The sequence below is a fragment of the Lagenorhynchus albirostris genome, chromosome 8, assembly GCF_949774975.1.
Source record: "Lagenorhynchus albirostris chromosome 8, mLagAlb1.1, whole genome shotgun sequence".
NCBI classification, from domain to species: domain Eukaryota; kingdom Metazoa; phylum Chordata; class Mammalia; order Artiodactyla; family Delphinidae; genus Lagenorhynchus; species Lagenorhynchus albirostris.
In genome coordinates this window covers 84,790,090-84,808,582 of record NC_083102.1, presented here as the reverse complement: position 1 = coordinate 84,808,582, position 18,493 = coordinate 84,790,090, and the positions used below count along the sequence as shown (strand labels likewise).

The 18,493-nt window shown below is 39.1% G+C and overlaps 1 protein-coding gene across 1 annotated transcript in view; it reads right to left on the bottom strand.

The window, feature by feature from the left end:
* MAGI2 (membrane associated guanylate kinase, WW and PDZ domain containing 2) overlaps positions 1–18,493 on the bottom strand; it is a gene marked incomplete at its 5' end in the record, with an annotated part of 1,082,576 nt that overhangs the window by 311,104 nt on the left and 752,979 nt on the right. Inside the window, 2 exons of the mRNA XM_060156186.1 lie at positions 8,325–8,507; positions 10,359–10,480. Coding sequence (XP_060012169.1) covers positions 8,325–8,507; positions 10,359–10,480 — 305 coding nt within the window. The remainder of the gene's footprint in view (positions 1–8,324; positions 8,508–10,358; positions 10,481–18,493) is intronic.

Genomic DNA, 18,493 nt, shown 5'->3' with positions numbered 1-18,493 from the left:
AATTGACAGAACCATCTAAGTGGTTTACACTACCTAAGTGTGAACACTTATTTGTGGAGGTGGGTGGTGATGAAGCACTGGCTGATTCACTAGGATGTTTTTATAAGGCAGCCAATCAGTGAGAGAGGAGTCATGGGAGAGACCATCGCAGTGTGTGCTCAAAATTCAAAAGGAAGCCTGCCCTGGGTGTAAGTTGATTATGAGGTGGGAAAACATGACACAGAAAACACTTCTGAATTACTTCTCGGGCTTTCTCATACATATAGATTTTTCTCAGGAGATGTTTAATTAACAAGTGTAGGATTTCATCAAACTGCTAAGGAGCTAATAATGGTTAGAGAGGACCAAAGAACACTGTGGTAAGGCAGCGTGGGAAACCACTGGGTAACCATTAGATGGAAATGCATTACTGAAGGGCCAGCCCTAAGAGGGGCAATAGCTGTCACGTTGAGAGTAGGGTGGTCATCTGTCCACACAGCACTCACGGCCCCAGGTTAATCTCTGCTGTTCCATAGAGAGCTAAAAGGTAACTAAAATTTCAGAGAGTGCAGTCATGAGATAGAATACCCCAAAGAGTGCTAACATCCCAAAGAATGAGAAATTGCACATAGTTCAATGTCCTAGCCTGATATGAAAGATAAACATACAGATTAATTAGCTTTGTTCTACTGAGCAGATAGCCACAGACTCTACCTCAAAACTTAGTCCCCAGGAATATTCATAAACACTCCTTCAAAGAAATTCTGAGCAGAGGCTTGTTTGAGAGAGGGTCAGGCTAGGATGGAGAACGTTTGCCAAGCTGTACAGTAAGCGGGAAAGGAGTCTTCTTGCTACTACTACATGCGGTGGTTCTCAAACTTCAGTGGGTGTAAAAATGCAGATTCTAAGACTTGTAGTTCAACATGACAGACTGAACATATATGGCTATCCCCTTTAACAAAGACTTTAAAATGAATAAACCCACAGCAACGAAGAGAAGGGGAGAGGGGCCATTTTGACAGAGAGGGGCCCTTATAAAACAAGACAGCTCAAGAGAATTTTAGAATATGGAATATGGATAAAGGCATGATAACTGATGTATCATGGCTTTGGAAGGTATATTCTAGAGCAGGGGATGGCAAACTATGGCCCATGGAGCAAATCCTGCTGCTGCATGTATTTGTAAATACAGTTTTATTGAAGTACAGCCATACTCACTTGTTCACGTGCCATCCCTGGCTGCTTTCATGATGACAGATTTAAACAGCTGTGACAGAGACCACTTGGCCCACAAAGTCTAAAATATTTACTACTTGACCCTTTACAGAAAGAATTTCCTGCTTCCTGTTCTAGTGTGCTTTTGGAAGAAAGGGAAACATGGATAAGAAGGACTCTCTATTGCTTTGCAGAATTGCAGAAAGCCTTGGGATTAGGAAACATTGGATACAAGTATATAGAGGATCTGCCCTGCTACATCTGCATGCAGAACTCTCACCACCTACCCTAAGTCAGAGATGAGGGTGTCTCCAAAAAAGGACCCTATTTAATAGACTTTCATATTCTGCCTCTGCCTAATAACCTCAGGTAACATTTGACCAGTCTTCAAACTCCGCCACAGACACAGAAGTCCCAAGCAACTTTTTCAGTGTTCCACTTTTAAATACAGACAATCCAAGATCAAAAGACATATGAGGGCTATGCTCTAGTAAAATAAGCATCCACGACAAAAGAGGATATGGATGTGGATAACAGTGGACTCTGCTTGGGAGAGACATAATGGAAAGTCCCCAGATGTCAGCTGTACAACCAGCGCAGAGAGGAGAATGAGGACAAAAGATGCCCAGAAAAAGGAGGACCCTCTAAGGACCTAATATGATGGTGCTCTGGGGGAAAAAAAGTATCATTTTAAGAAAGAGACTGCCAAAAAAAAAACAAAGTAAAACTCCACAAAGCCCTTTACAGGGAAAAAATGTATTAATGATAGACCACCGGGGTCAGTGAACAAATTTACAAAGCCATGATAATGCAAAACCTGTATGAATATTACTAAAAGTAGTTTTAAAACTCAATTGGGAGATTGGGGGAGGGCAAGTGGGGGATAAGGGAGTTAAAGCTTCATTTCTTCTGAAAGGAAGTAAATATAGGTCATGTCTAGAACTGTTAAACTGAGACAGCAAGGGCAGGACAAGAGAAATTTTTATGCATTATAAATATTTCGATGTTATTATTATTATTTACCATGTGCCTGTATTGCTTTGACCATTTTTAAAAGTATATAAATGCACATTCCCAGCACTACTTCAAGAAACTTGGAATCAGCAGGTCTAGGGGCACAGAAATCTGCATCTTTAAAAAGCTCCCCAAGTGATTCTGACAAAGTTAATCTTGTGTCCCTTTTAGAGAAGCTAATAAAGAGGTAGCAACCAGGAAAAGCAATAACATCAATCTGCTCAAATGGAGAAATGCCAGGAGTTAGAGAATGTCAGGGTGTTGGTTTTCCAGTTTGTTGCCATTCTACTAATAAAGTGAATAACTATTAGAAGAGGGCAAATAAAAACTAATGGGATGTGACTGACCTCATAATTCAACCCATCTATAGGAGAACCTCATGGAAGGGTCAACTTCCCTTGCTCTTACATTTGTTGAAAACCATAAGCCTGGATTCAAAAATTAGCCTGGGGAGAAACATGAAACACCATGTAACGAGGGAAGCTTTTTAATGGAAGGATGATAGATAAGTATGTTTTAGACTCTGCAGTTTCTACATAAGCCTTGTTACATCAATCTTGATTTTTAAAATAGTTTAAAGAATGTTATCAGGATCTCTGGTGTCTACAAATGATTGCTGGGATGTCGTGAATCCTTAATAATCAGAAGTCGGATGGTTTCTGGGCACTATGGTAATTTCTTCTAAGAAAGTGTCTTCTGGAACATTATAGGACCATTGGGGATTGGCTCAATTAGTTGTTAAAAAACTGGTGAGGGGCACAGTGTCCTCCATCTCTCCTGTCTCCATTGCTTCCTAGAATCAGTGCTGACTGAGAACGGACCACCCTACCCTTGTTTCTATAGTACAGGACCCTAAGTCAACTTTAGTAGAATGGATTTTTCTTTGTGTCCAAACTACTGACATCTCTTTGCCTAAACTAGAGATGATCTAGAGCTAGAAAAGTTGATTAAAATATTTTCGTGATTATTTCAATGTCAAGTGACATTGCTCACCTTTTAAATATCAATGATTTATTGTTTATATCTGTAGTGTCTATTATTTTTGTTAATTCTTGACATTCATTTATAGATGAAATCATTACAAAAAAGGAAATTAATCTTGTCCCTAACATGTACTTGTCTTTTAAATTTCATCCAGAAACTGGAAAGATGATTTGTTTTTGCTTCAATGGTAAGCTATCGGTCGATTAGCATTGACTAGGCTATATTGGAAAAGTGGAATTCAGCTAATTCAAATTTCACTTTTTAATTTCTAAGTGTACGCATCCATCCATCCATCCAACAAGCCAACATTTATTGAGTAACTGCTATTTGCCTGGCACTGTTTCAGGTTCTAGGGATTTACAAGTAAAGAAAACATCAACCATAGAGTAAATCTCTATGATGAATTAGTTAAAAATTTACATGAGAAAGGTTTTATATATAGGTATTCATGCATTTATATGTTTTCTGTTTGACGATATATGACTATATACTGTTCCTTGATGCTTGCGACAAGCCTGAAAAGTTCATCTTTATCAGTTATAATTATTGTTGTGCTTGATACTTCACATAAACACCCACTGAAGGCAAAATATTAGCCTACACTGAGATGGCATATAAATCTTTTCCTAGGTATTTCCCACTACTGTGCTTTTGCACATTGCTGTTTCTTCTTCCTCTAGCTTTCTTCACTTGTCCACTCAGCAAACACCTATTCATCATTCAAAACTCTGTCAGACATCATCTTCTATGAGGCCTTCCCTAAGCTCTTCTCAATGGAATTGACCCCCCTTTCCTCTGTACTATTTCTGGACTTTGTACATATTTGTATTTGCATTGTTATAAATATTCACTAACATATCACTCATTATTTCTATACTGTAAGCTTCTTAAGAAAAGAAACACTTGTTTCTGCATCCCAAGTAATTATCAGAATGCATGGCACATACGGGTATTCACTAAATACTTGCTGAACTGAACTGAGAAGCCATTCCCTCTACTATAACTTGTGGAATGCTACAGAAAAATGTTTACATTTTACTTTAAATCATATCATGATTAAAAATAAACACAGTATTTTTGACTATTTAATAAGCAGTGGATTTCAACATTTTATTTTCTTTTCTGATGAGAGAAATTATCATCCCTAAAAAGCCTAATAAAATTATATAGTTAGAAACACACTTTAAAAAAAATTCAGTTGTGCCCTTGCCCAGCTCTCCTGACTTAGTGCCAACATCATGGTTATTACAGACTCATCCTATTCATACTGTGTTACATTTACTTGTTTATATATCCAAAGCCCCTCCTGGATGTAAACTCCTCAAGAGCCTGGCCCTTGTCATTTCCACCTTTGTAGTCCTGGTGGACAGCAATGACTGTGAAAGGAAGGAGCTTAACAAGTGTTTGCTGAATGAATAAATAGAAGAATAAATAGGAAACAGTGAATAGAATAAAATCCTAGGTCCTTCTCTTTCTATTAGGACCGTTCTGTGATTATCTTAAGTGCAGAAAATCTGCTAAATTCTAAATAAAGCTTTGACTTTGTTGTTGAGTAGGCTAACTTAGACTGTGTGAGTGTGGCAAACTAGGAAAATGAGTGAGAAGGAAAAACGCCTTATTGTGCAAACCTTTTGATTTTATTTTGTCTTTTAAGTGTACACTGAAAGAAGTCTTTTCTAGTTTTGAAACACAGAATAGTGGATTGGGCAAGAGAAAAAAATAACTGGGTTTTTTTATTACGAAAAGAAATGGGTTTGTTACCTGACCAAGGAGGTGAAAGACTTATATGCTGAGAACTATAAAACATTAATAAGGGAAACCGAAGATTACTCAAAGAAATGGAAAGATATCCCATGCTCTTGGATTGGAAGGATTAATATTGTTAAAATGGCCATACTTTCCAAAGCAATCTACAGATTTATTACAATCCCTATCAAATTACCCATGACATTTTTCACAGAGCTAGAACAAATAATCCTAAAATTCATATGGAACCATAAAAGACCCAGAATTGCCAAAGCAATCCTGAAGAAAAAGTAGAAAGCAGGAGGCCTAACCCTCCCAGACTTCAGACAATACTACAAAGCTACAGTAAACAAAACAGCGTGGTACTGGCACAAAAATAGACATATGAATCAATGGAACAGAATAGAGAGTAAAGAAATAAACCCACACACCTATAGTCAATTAATCTTCAACAAAGAGGGCAAGAATATACAACGGGAAAAAGACAGTCTCTTCAGCAAGTCGTGCTGGGAAAGTTGGACAGCCACATGTAAACCAATGAAGTTAGAACACACCCTCTCACCATGCACAAAAATAAACTCAAAATGGCTTAATGACTTAAATATAAGACACGACACCATAAAACTCCTAGAAGAGATCATAGGCAAAACATCCTCTGACATAAATTGTTAGGTCAGTCTCCCAAGGCAATAGAAATAAAAACAAAAATAAACAAATGGGACCTAATTAAACTTACAAGCTTTTGCACAGCAAAGGAAACCACAAACAAAACAAAGACAACCTACAGAATGGGAGAAAATATTTGCAACCAAAGCGACTGACAAGTGTTTAATTTCATACAACTCATACAACTCAACAACAAAAAAACAAACAATCCAATCAAAAAATGAGCAGAAGACCTAAAGAGACATTTCTCCAAAGAAGACATACAGATAGCCAAAGAGGCACATGAAAAGATACTCAACATTGCTAATTATTAGGGAAATGCAAATCAAAACTACAATGAGGTACCACCTCACACAGGTCAGAATGGCCATCATTAAAAACTCTACAAATAACAAATGCTGGAGAGGGTTAGGAGAAAAGGAAACCCTCCTACACTGTTGATGGGAATGTAAGTTGGTGCAACCACTGTGGAAAACAGTATGGAGGTTCCTCAGAAAACTAAAAACAGAATCACCATATGATCCAGCAATCCCACTCCTGGGCATATATCCAGACAAAACTATAATTCAAAAAGATACATGCACCCCTCTGTTGACAGCAGCACTATTCACAATAGCCAAGACATGGAAACAACCTAAATGTCCATTGGCAGATGAATGGATAAAGAAAATGTGATATATATATACACACACACACACACACACACACACACACACACACAATGGAATACTACTCAGTTACAAAAAGGAATGAAATAATGCCATTTCCAGCAACATGGATGCAACTAGAGATCATCATACGAAGTGAAGTAAGTCAGAAAGAGAGAGACACATACCATATGATATCACTTATATGTGTAATCTAAAATATGACACAAATGAACCTATCTGTGAAACAGAATCACGGACATAGAGAACAGACTGGTGGTTGCCCAGGGGGCAGGGGGTTGGAGGAGGGATGCAATGGGAGGTTGGGGTTAGCAGATGTAAGCTTTTATGTATAGAATGGAAAAGCAGCAAGGTCCTACTGTATAACACAGAGAACTATATTCAGTATCCTATGATAAACCATAATGGAAAAGAATATAAAAAAATAATATATATATATATAGGTATGTATAATGGAATCACTTTGCTGTACAGCAGAAATTAACACAGCATTATAAATCAACTATACTTCAATAAAAAAATATTGACACAAGAAAAGAAGAAATGGGTTTGTTAAATATTTCACTATAGTTCAAAAGCATTGGGGATCCTTTTCCCTCTACTAAGTTGGTATTAAATCCACAGTTTCCTCGTATTCTAATTGTGGGTGATAGGATGATTTTTAATTGAGTCATTTGATGTTTTTTTGTGATTTTTGGCAACATGAAAGTGTGGCTGCTTAGTAAAATCTCACCAGATGAACAGCAGAGTTAGATACTCTCTAACTTGCAGAAAATTATGTACACATGATCTTTACAACAGTAGCATTTGAAAAATGTGGTTAGTTAGTTTTGAAACTTTACTCAACTTTCAAGGAAATGTAACATCTATTAAATATATTATTACTCACTAGTGACTGGCAGTGACAAATATACTCATTAGGTGACCTTGAAAAGATGTTATTTCTATAGGAACCATTTAATAAACAGTCATTTTTAAAATGAAAAATGTCAGATGAAGACCTCAATTTTATGTTGTTTCTTCATACATAAACCACTTTAAAAACCACGGAATAACGATTTGTAAATATATGGAGCATACAAATGGCATAATTTTTCCTCAAAAGTAATTCTCTAATTTCTGTATCTTCTAGGACCCATTGACTTTAGTAAATTAACATCATAAATTATATCAATGTTGGGAAAAGTGTGAAATGGTGATATATAGTTATTACACTTTGTAATTTTCTAAGGCATTTCAAAAACAGTACTCCAATATTCTTAAATCAGTATTTGATTATTATTTAAATAAGATCAAATTTGATTTCTTCTTTATTTTCCAGACAAGGAAAATAGTATTTATAAATTATGGGACTAATTCCAAGTCATGGACCAGGTAGGAGAATTTAAAATCAGACTACAAAATCAGACTTAGTTCATTACTTTTTTCTCTGTCTCTGTGCACCTTTTATATTTTCTTGCCCTTAACAATTTGCCTGTGCATTTCCATGTTAAATGAATTTTGATTATAATTTGATAGATATCCAAGTAACTGCATATGAAAATTCATTCATAAGGACTAGAGAAAAAAACCTTATATATTAAAACATTGTATGGGGATATATAAAGATGAATATCATTAACATTTTTTTCTATGAGATGAGCGTGCATATTTAAATATAACTAACCTGGGCAATTCAGCATGAGAATACTATAAGATTAATACAGATTTAAAAAATAACAATAGCTGAACATAAGCAAGAAAAGTATGAAATGTTAATCACACCCCTGAGAAGGGACTCCAGAAATAAATTAGAAAAGTGTCAATCTCAAGGGTGCACTGAATCTAGCAAATAGAAGGGGCAGTCAGAAAAATGAGACAAAAATGGTATTTAAATTTGTTTCCAGAAATACTTCAATTTGATTATTATTAAATTTAGGGGAGACATAATCTGTGGTTGTCCTAAAGTGAAGTGACCTTTGACCTTCAAATTAAAAACACAGAAAGAAGCTCTTCATATTTGCCTTAGGAAAAAGGTTGCAAAACAATTTTCTAAAGTATTATGGAACTTACCTGTTTCCATTTTTCCGTCCTGAGCTGCAGGCCCATCGGGAATCACGCTTTTCACCTGCAGAAACTCATCAGGCTCATCTCCACCAATGATGGTAAATCCAAACCCCATGTTGCTCTTTTTTAGTGTGGTGCTGAGAAATGTTCCCTTCAACTGGGATGCATCCCGGGTAAAGAGTGGTTTTTCTACATTGGCCGACAGAAGTTAAAAAAGAAAAAGCACAGTTAAGGCATGTTCTTACATGGGGAAAAGCCAGCCACTGAGCAGCAATCCCAGGGGTAACTGTGGGGTTAATTATAGTAAATGCAAGCAGGTGTGACTTCAGGAGCGCACCTCTAAGCACTTCCCACAAATGCAGAGCAGTCCCAAGCATGCAGGGAAAGGTGAAAGAGCTGCTTGGTTTGGAGAGAGATTTTTTTGTCATCATTGTTTCCGTTCACTAAATTCACCTTCTTGTGCTTAAAAAGGGCTGAATCAACAAGGTGAAGATAAAGCAGAGCCTAAAATCATCCAGACACATCTGGATACATTTCTCTTGTTCTGAAAAGGTCCAGGTAGGAGGTATGTGTGAGTGGCCGGTGCTGCCCCAAACCTTGAAGGGATAGGACTAGAAGACCGAAATGTACTATGTTGTTTCCAAAAAAATAGGACCAGTGGAATATTAGCACCTCTTCAAATGTCTAAATTGTTTAGAAAGAATGCCTGGATGTGGGACTGAGTTAGCTTTTGCTTATATTATGAGATGCTATAAAGATAACCAGATAAATCCATTTCTACTGACCTGAGAGCGTTTAGTATACTCTAAAATGTGAGCAAGACGCAAGCCAATATCTCTAAATTATGAATGTAAAGGTAACATATTTTGTCATAATATGTTGACATGTTCACATCATATACCTAAATAATCTGAACAGAACTTGAACCCACTCATAGAGCTTTAACTAGTAATTTGTTATTTAACATGCTTTTTCAGCTATGATCGGTAGTAAGTATATTACTACATATATTAAATGCTTGAAAAATAATAGTCATACTAGGAATTAGAATTAACATCTGCTTTAAATGTTACCGCTGTCAAGTATTTTATATATTTTTTTAGCTGTTCCATTTTGGGTGATATGATTTGTTATTTAAAACAGCCACACTGTACATGGTGACTTAGTTAAGTATTCTGTCTGCTGGTGTTCCATTTTAGGTGATGTGTAATGGACAAACTATAAAGTCATGAGTCATTCTATTGGAATTTTACTTTGTCTATTTACACATCTCATAGATCTTTGTGAAGAAGACAGAGCACTTCTTTAAAATATAAATAAAAACACACATAATCTTGTCACCTCCGTTTCCTTTATGAAAGTAAAGTTTACAATTTGGAGAGAAGTTCAACAGTGAGACCTTTACATTCATCCTTATCGTGCTGTAGTGATATGGTGTGAAATCAGCCGTAGGCATATCTAGACTTCCCGACTGCCAGAGCCTCCTTCGTGCTTTCACGTGTGAGTGAGAGCCCACTAAGATGTGAAAAGTGCGTGCAGCACCTCATCCCCGTGTGTGGCTCCAGGGTGAAGTGAGGTGCAGCAAGCGACCCAGGACATACCGGTGCGCCCGGGCCTCCAGGCGAGATGGCGCCCATAGTAAGACAGGTCACTCACGCTGCGCGACCGCTCCCGGGCGGCGCGGGGGCAGGCGGGTTTGGGCCTAGGTACTGTCGATGAGTAGCTGTCTACTGTCACAAAGGAGAACAAGCCTCATTCTTGTGCTTGGTCATTTGAGGACAAACTTAGGTCATACCCTTTCAGCTCTACCTGGCGACGTGCTGTAAATTCCTATAAGGTGCTACCCGAGGCGTTACATTCACTCGTGAGTGCTAAATGCATGAGTCTGGAGACAGAGCAAACACCCAGCTAAAGCTAATTGAGGGGTCTGGGGAAAGCAAATCAATTATATGAAATGGTCCAAGATAAAGGCCTATTTGGAGAGCAGGCAGTTCGATACAGTCTTTCTCTCTGAAACACTGCGTGCTGACAGGTACTAACCTCGGAAACCTGGGGCCTGCAGGGGCTTTGTTCCAAGTTCTGTGTGGGGCATGTTATGCTGCTGTAGCTTCCTTTTTGCTTCCAGGACAGGGTTTTCAAACTGTGTTCTTCTATTTATGTGGCTGAAAAATAAAATTTCAAATTAGGGTAACAGTGGGGCAAAGTCATTTAAGAGAACATATGAATAGCTCTAGCTGAATACCCCACCAGCACGCAGTCAGGCCTCTGCTGGGGCTGGCCTGTGTACGGTACGCATTTCCCTGACAAGAGCAGAGCCCTCAATGGCTCTATCATACGGTATTGTATTTAAGTTATGCATGATTGAGCCAAAAGAACTAGAACGTGAACTAGCTTTCTGGTCTACCGTGTTAGTTTGAGACGAGTTTGGTGCATTCAAATAAATGGCCAACAAATGAAATTTATACCAAATGGTGCTGAAGAAAAACGTATTTGTAAAGTGTTTCTAAGCTTTGTAAAGTCCCAATATCCAACCACATAAGTATAAGGTCTATTCACTGATTGCTTTACTCTTAGAGCAACTGAAGTCCACACATTTTAGAATCAGACAGACTTGGATTAAAGGACTGTGCGGAAACACTCCTAAGGATATTTAGGAGTTGTGGAATACCTGTAGGATGATTGATACTGAGATCAGTCAAAAGCAGAGTATTTACATTCTCCCTAGTGAGACAATAAACTTCTAGATATCAGACACAGAGCATCTTTAAGCAAGTGTGGATCAGCTAAACCAAGAGCTTAGAGTTTAAGAATTCCTTATAGTATTCTTACAGTGTGATGCATTCCTGTATAAAGTTTAGAGTTTCTTGTCCATGGAGAGGCTGGGAACCATAACCCTGCCTAGCAGCAGTGTCAAGTAGCTCTTTCTCTACGTATACATGCCCCACTAGAGCGGTGGCATGTACACTGATTTTGGTTCTTTGTACAAACAAAAACAGGATTATTGTGTGAGAGCATGAAGAGGAGAGAGGGCTTAGAAGAGGAATGAACAATTACTCAGTACTTAACTCTGTGCCAGGTACTATATACAAATTTCCTCAGTCAAGTCTCATGGCAACAGTCTTGAATTCTAATTATCCCCATTTTAAAGGTGATGAGACTGACACACAAGAGGTCAAATGACTTGCTCTAAATCACGTGCCTAGAAGTGAAAACGCTGGGAATGGACCACATCTGCCTCCAAAATTCATCCTTTACCTTACATACCTTCTCCTTTCAATGTATGATTTCACATGGACGAGTGTACACATAATGTGCACACGCAATCCTCTTATTTTAGGTCTATAAATACTCGTAAGGAAAGGAAGGAGGTAAAAGAAACAAAATCTCAACAACCAATTTTCTGTTAGTATAAGTCAGATAATTCCTGGTGAGACAGAAAAGCGATTGTCAGAAACACAGTAAGACGACTGCAGTGTCTAGTTACTTCCTCAGGAGGTCGGGGCAGGGGAGCTGCTGCCACACAGGCTCTGGAGTCACCGAGCCCTGGATTCAAAATCCAGCTCTGCCCCTTGATTTGCTGTGTGACCTTGCACAGGTTACTGAGTCTGAACCTCAGTGTCTGCATCTCTGAGATGGGCACAGTATTGGCTTCCTCCTGGGCAGTTGTGAGGATTCAATGAAATAATGAATATTGGCCCAGGGTTTCAAGCATAGACATGCTCAGTAACTAGCAGCAGCCTGTTATCATCATGGCCAACACCATCATCATCTTATCATCACTGACACTGTCCTCATTTTGAGTCCAGAGAGGAGGCTTTACCGGGGGGAGGGTCTTTAAAAGCACCAGAACCTCTCGCTAATATTGCCGCTGGTATAGGTTAGGATGCTATTTAGGAAAGGGGTGCTTATAACGTTCTTTGGTAATGCTACTCACTGGTACGGGGTTCAAAGTAAATGTGTCTTACATAAGATTATTTTCCATTGGAAGTAAAATCTGCTGTACTGCTCTTGTCACCAAGGAGTCACCATGATCTGTGGTGTGTAGTGAACTACAGTATGAGCTTTCAAAGCTTCCTTAACTCCATAAACTCTGACAGCACCACTCTATTTCAGGAGGGGCAGATTCGAAGCCCCTCTTTCCTTTTCTCCATTGTCTCTTACTAAACTTCTTTGAAATCTTCCTATTACCTAGAGAAACATTCTTCCTGACTCCACCCTTACTCATCTCCATATCTTCTCCTTTGGCTGCATCACCACATGCACCTTTTGCTCTGGATACACTCGGAGCCACTCAAATCAGCAACACCCTATCAAGCCTCTTCTCTTTCCCCGTGAGACTGAGAGCATTAGTGGTGTAGCAGCTGAAGCAAGACAGCCTGAGTCTGAGGTGGCATCTTAGGCAAATCACTAAATTCTCTGAGCATCAACATCCCCATCTGTAAAATAGGGACATTAATATCTACTTCTTGGAGTTGCTGTGACGATAAGAGAAATAATGTTTGCAAAGTACAGATATACAGGGAGGACCCCGCACTTGTAAGGTATAGTTGTTCTTTATTTTCAAAGTATAGTTATTCTCTATTACCATTATTTATAAGTGCTGTTGCTGTTATTGTCATTACTATTACACTGTTTTTTCCATCTGTTCCATAACTCCTTCTCCAACCCCACCCAGCAACATTCTCTGCCTGTGTTGTGCTCCTCCCCTTGGCTGTCATGAAACCTTCAACGGACCTCTGTCATCACAGTTTATTTATTTTCTTACACCCTGCCTCATAGTCAAGAGAATCTGAGGCCCTTTTAAAGAACAACAACAAAGAAAAGTAAACAAAATCCAGGGTGAAGTTAGTTCAGTCTAGGTGGAAGATCAATAGACAAAATTAATAATATAGGATCCTATTTGTTTATTAGAGTTATGTTGCAAATTAGCTTTGAGCTTTCAAGCTGCTAACTCAGCAAGCAAGAGAAACCAGTTATATTCTTCACAGTATTTAAGATAAACTCAAGACAGTCGTTCTGAAGGACATAGTATTCCTGTTACTGACTCTCCTGAGATCATTCTTTCCAGGTCTTGGATAAAGGTGTTTCTGTGATGTAGTATACAACATCCTAAATGATAATGACACGATAATGAATTTAGTAACCTTATCATACTGTGTTTTAATAACTGATTTTCATGTTCATTTCCTTCTCTAGACTGTGCACACCTGTATACAGGGTCCATGTGTTATTCAGTTTTGTATACTGAGCACTGGACATAGTGAGAGATAATATTTTTTTTGTTACATGACGAATATGTGTTTTAAAACTTTTGTCTGCAAATATATGTTACTAATTTTGAGAAATCAGAAACAGTTCTGAGGTGTACCAAAGTATCAGCTTTCTTCATTTCCTATCTGTTCTGTTTCTGTTTTCTAGGTCGTTGTTCATCATATGCATAACTTTATTCTTAGAAAATACATTACAAGAACTTTCTGGGGTAGATTTACCATACAGTTGGGTTCCTCCAACTGGCTACCTGCATATAATTACTTCCTTAGAAAAGTCATAGCCACTTGCTTTACGGAAACCATGTTGACAAGATTCCATTCACCATCAAAGTGAAGTTCTACATTTCACAGAGAATGAAAATACCAATGAACTCGTCTGGCATGACTTGTACCTGACAAAGAGTGGAAGCTGGGATGGCTTTAGTGTCCTGAGCTAATTGCTACAGAACATTTGCATTGTCACAAATAAAGTCATTCATTTAGAATTTAAAATGCTCCCAAGCTTTAAAAGAGCTATTACAAAGAAATATGATTGTTGCTGAATAGAGAAGCCTTGTCTTCCTTGTGCTTCCAATAAGAATAGTTTGAAGTCCTTTTAGCAAGGATTTGGGGGACTTACAATATGTAAAAGGACGTGAATGACAAATGTCGTCCTCCCCCTCATTGTTTAGGCTCTGTGAGAGAATTATTAGCTAGTTCATCCAGCTCTGTACTGAACAGGAGCCTGAGAAGCTACCAAGAGTTCTTATTCTTTAGTTCAATCTAGTTTATTATCATATTTTAGTAATAGAATTTTTAGGTGTTAAGAGCTAAGGGGGTAAGAGACATATTCTGAGGAGGATAGATCCCAACAACCCCATTTCCTTTTACAAAAAAGAAAGACTACTGATATGAGATCCTTCCATGTGGGAATGGCAAAGGGAACAGGATATTCCAGGATGACATTCCATCACCTTCTCTCTTTGCCAGTACAGTCACTCATTTGTAGCTTAACTCCTACCTCCCCTTTTCATTATGGAATGGAATGGAAACCTAAGATAAGTTCGTATGTGGCAGTATTCTGTAGCTCTGGATGAACCTGAAGAACTTAAAAAGCAAACAAAAACAGAGAGGACTCAGGCCCACCCTAACTCAACTGAGCCACAACCTCCGAATGGGGTACGAGCATTGACATTTTTTAAAAAAAAGCTTCCCAGATAACTCTGTAGTGCAGCGAGGGTTGCAGTCCCCTAAGTTAGAAGCTGAGAAGGTGTGAGAAGGTAGTTGAATAAGGACTTTCTTGCCTTATTCAACTGGAAGTCTCTTTTTCTGTGTAGGGCCCTGGGGAATACTAGGAAATGCTCTTTTGCTCTAGAAGAGAGGACACGTGCCAACAAAAGGGTGAGACATGCAACAGAGGGAAGGAAATCTTTGCAGCTGATGGATGATACGCTGCCAGAGGTAGTCCCAGCTCAAAGTCCTGTGTGACTGCCACCTCCTTCACCGTGGGGAAGCAATGGGAGAAACGGGGAAAGTCGTACATCCCGAGCCCATCAGTACACAAAGGACAGGTCTGCTGGGTGATGAAGGCCATCATCTGACCCTCACTACCAGCGCTCCCTCCATACTCCAGCCTGTTAACTCTCCACCAGGCTTCTCCTGGGTTTTTGGAGAGGGGCACTTTTAGTGCATAGTCACAAATGACACCTTTTGTACCCACTGGTCACTATCACATCGTCTTGACTTCAGCGGACAGATTAGAAATGGATCTTTGGCTCAATGTGAGAGACGAAGACAGCAACTTTCAAGTGGAGATTGCACCACGAGTAAAATATTTCCAAGATGATCAAGGTGGCTACGCTAATTACTCCAATGCATGAGGTAGCCAGTGCTCAATAAATATTTGTTGAATAAACGCCTGGAGGGAGACAGGCGTGCATGAAAGGTCATAGATCTTGCTGTTTTCCAGTTTAACTCTCCCATAAAATACATGTTGTGACAGAACTTATGGTGAAGCTTAGGGCCAACTTACGTGCTATAACCAATCTGCATTTGGGTAATGATCCACGGAATCTTTCAAAACAGAGAATCTTTCAAGACTTTCTCGTGATAGTGAAAAAGCCATCCCACTTCGGTCATGAAAGACTTGGATCTGCTGTCTGTGTTACAACAGAAATGTGCTCAAATGGCAAAGCACTACATTAGGGACAAAATATGGGAGCGCCAGGAGGCAGCTACTCAGCACTGGGTGTGGGAAGGTTGGCTTGGGGTTTGGGGTTGCAGCTCAGTATGTCATCCCTTCTATGCAAACCTGCTCCTTTTGGGGCTTCCCAAAATCTATTTTACTGGGAGCACATATTTTTTTAAAGAGAGAATAATTCCTGAATGGAATCACAGTATGAATTTCCAGGTTGCTTGGAATTCCATAGGTTTTGCTTGACCCTAATTCTGACTCCCATACTCCTGGATGGTCAGGAAAGTGTATGTATGTTGCTTCCTCACATCTGAACCCCTAAACTGTAGCTACACTGGTAGCCAAACACACACACTGCCCCCTCCCTGTCTGTATTTTTATTCATTTAAATACAAGCTTTGAGAAGACCCCATAAAGTTTTCTCTACTATCCAGTTGAGACAGATGGAATAAAAACTTCCTCTTGCTTCACAAACTAAGAGAAGATAATAACTCTACAGGGATCTTCTGGGGCCAACCCTCTCGATAGAAGGCAGGACACTGTGTTAAGAGCTTGGTCACTGCAGTCACATTGCTGGCATTCACATCCAAGCCCCACCACATCCTAGGCATATGATCTTTCACACATTATTTACCCTCCCTGTGCTTCAGAATTTTTCATCTATAAAGCTGGGATAAAAGTAAGACCACCTCATAAAGTTGTTGTGCATATTAAATAAATTAAAATGAGTAAATCACTTAAGACCAGTGCCTGGATGTAAGTACTCAATAAATGCTACTGTGACTCATCAGATATTTGTTTCTCAAATAGTCTTTGCTAGGCACTTTGGTAGTGGGTGCAGGTAGGGGCAAAGATCAATCAGACACACAGTCTAGCAGGGGACATAAAACAAACAAAAAAAACTATAAAATAGGCTTTCCATACTATGATGTATGCCTTACAGTGCTTTGAAAATCTAGAAATTTTAGAAGTACTAGATTAAAGACTAATGTTTTAAATATACTTTATTTTTAAAAAAATGAGCTTTGGATAAATGGAAGAATTAAATCTATTTTACTTGGAGCATTTTCTAAAAACAGACTAATTGAATCCTGCCTCTTGAAAGATTTCTTCCCAATTCTAACACTTAAGTGATCATTTTCTTTCTATAAATGTCCATTCATTATTCCCTACTGTACCTGGGGGAAATGTGAATTTGCTTTATGAATGTGGGTGGGAAGATTTGAGTCACGTGTTACTTTCTCTTGCTCTTTCTGGACATGAGGGTGTCTGATCTGGGGACATAGTGTCCAGGTGGGAGGTGGAATCATGGCCAACTGAGAAGAGTATTTTTATATTCGTGCTGACACTCTCACAGCTAAGGAGTCTGTCCTCCATTCCCCACCAGGCAGAGCTTCCCAAATGTGGATATATTTTCAGATAGATGAGCTCTCTTCCCTTCCCTAGTAGTAGTGGCAATTTATTCAGTTGGCATTTATTTGTAATGTGTATTTTATGTGTATCTTATGTATAAGGGGGATTCATTGCTTAGCCATTACTGTTTACCAATTACTTGGAAAACTTGATATTTTACTCTCAGCAGAAATGACACTGTGCACTGTCAATCATGCCATGAAGCCCCCAGGACCTGCAAGATACATAGACTCATTTTTTAAAATTTCAGAGCCAGTAGGCATGCATGTAAAAATGTTTTTTATCCATCCCTTCCCATTCCCATAAAACACCTCTCTTAAATTTTATTGTGGGGTGCAGGAGGAGGTTATTGTTATCAAAGGTAACAAGAGATTGAGCAAAAGTAATGAGTTATAAACTTGGAGAATAGAGTTTAGCTAGAAGGAGACTAAAAGACTACACTATTTCAACATCTTTCAGTATTAAGAGACAAGACTACATCAATTCTCCTCCACTGCTGTCTGCCAACCCTGACTCACTGGCTTTAGTCCTTTAAGTCTCATGTACCCTTTCATGAATGGATCAGTGTGCTAGGCACTGGGAACACGAAAATGAATACAACACAACCCCTTCGCCAAGGGGGCCCATACTCCAGCGGGGCAGGCACACAAGTTGGATGACGAACCACCCCAGGTTTGTCTAAGACTAAAGCGTTTCCCAGGGTGTGGGACTTCCTTTCCTAAAACCTGGACTGTCCTGGGTAAATTGGGCTGAGTTGGTCACTTTATAAGCGGTCAGAAAATTTGTATGCACAAAGTGGGGACTCCAAAGAAGAAAAGACAACTTAGTCTGATGGTTCAGGGATGCTTCACAAAGGAAGTGACACTTAAGCAGATTCTAAGAGGATAGATGTATTTTGCCAGATGGAGAAGGAGGCATTTTAGGAGGAGAAGAGTGGATTCAAAGGTGTTTGGGAATATCCATCCTGCTTAGCCAGAGTATGGGGCTCGTGAATACACACATGCGTGTGTTTGCATGTGGGTGGTACCGTGAGAGCAGCAGGCACGGGGGAGAGGATGAACTTCAAGACGGGGAGGATACTTCCAAGCCATGGGATGAGGTTTGGTTTGTTTCAAGTTTCCCTCCTTCCATTATGGCTTTAGTCTAATGGCTGGCCATAACTTGGAAAGTCTCCATCCTGGAGGATGTACCTTATTCCTGAACTTGGGGGGATTACAGAATGAGTTTTGCCATATTAACCACATAGGAAAAGTTGCAGCGCTCCCTAGAATTCTCAGTCATTTCAGCATCATTTAGTCGTTACCTCCAATGTACTGGTT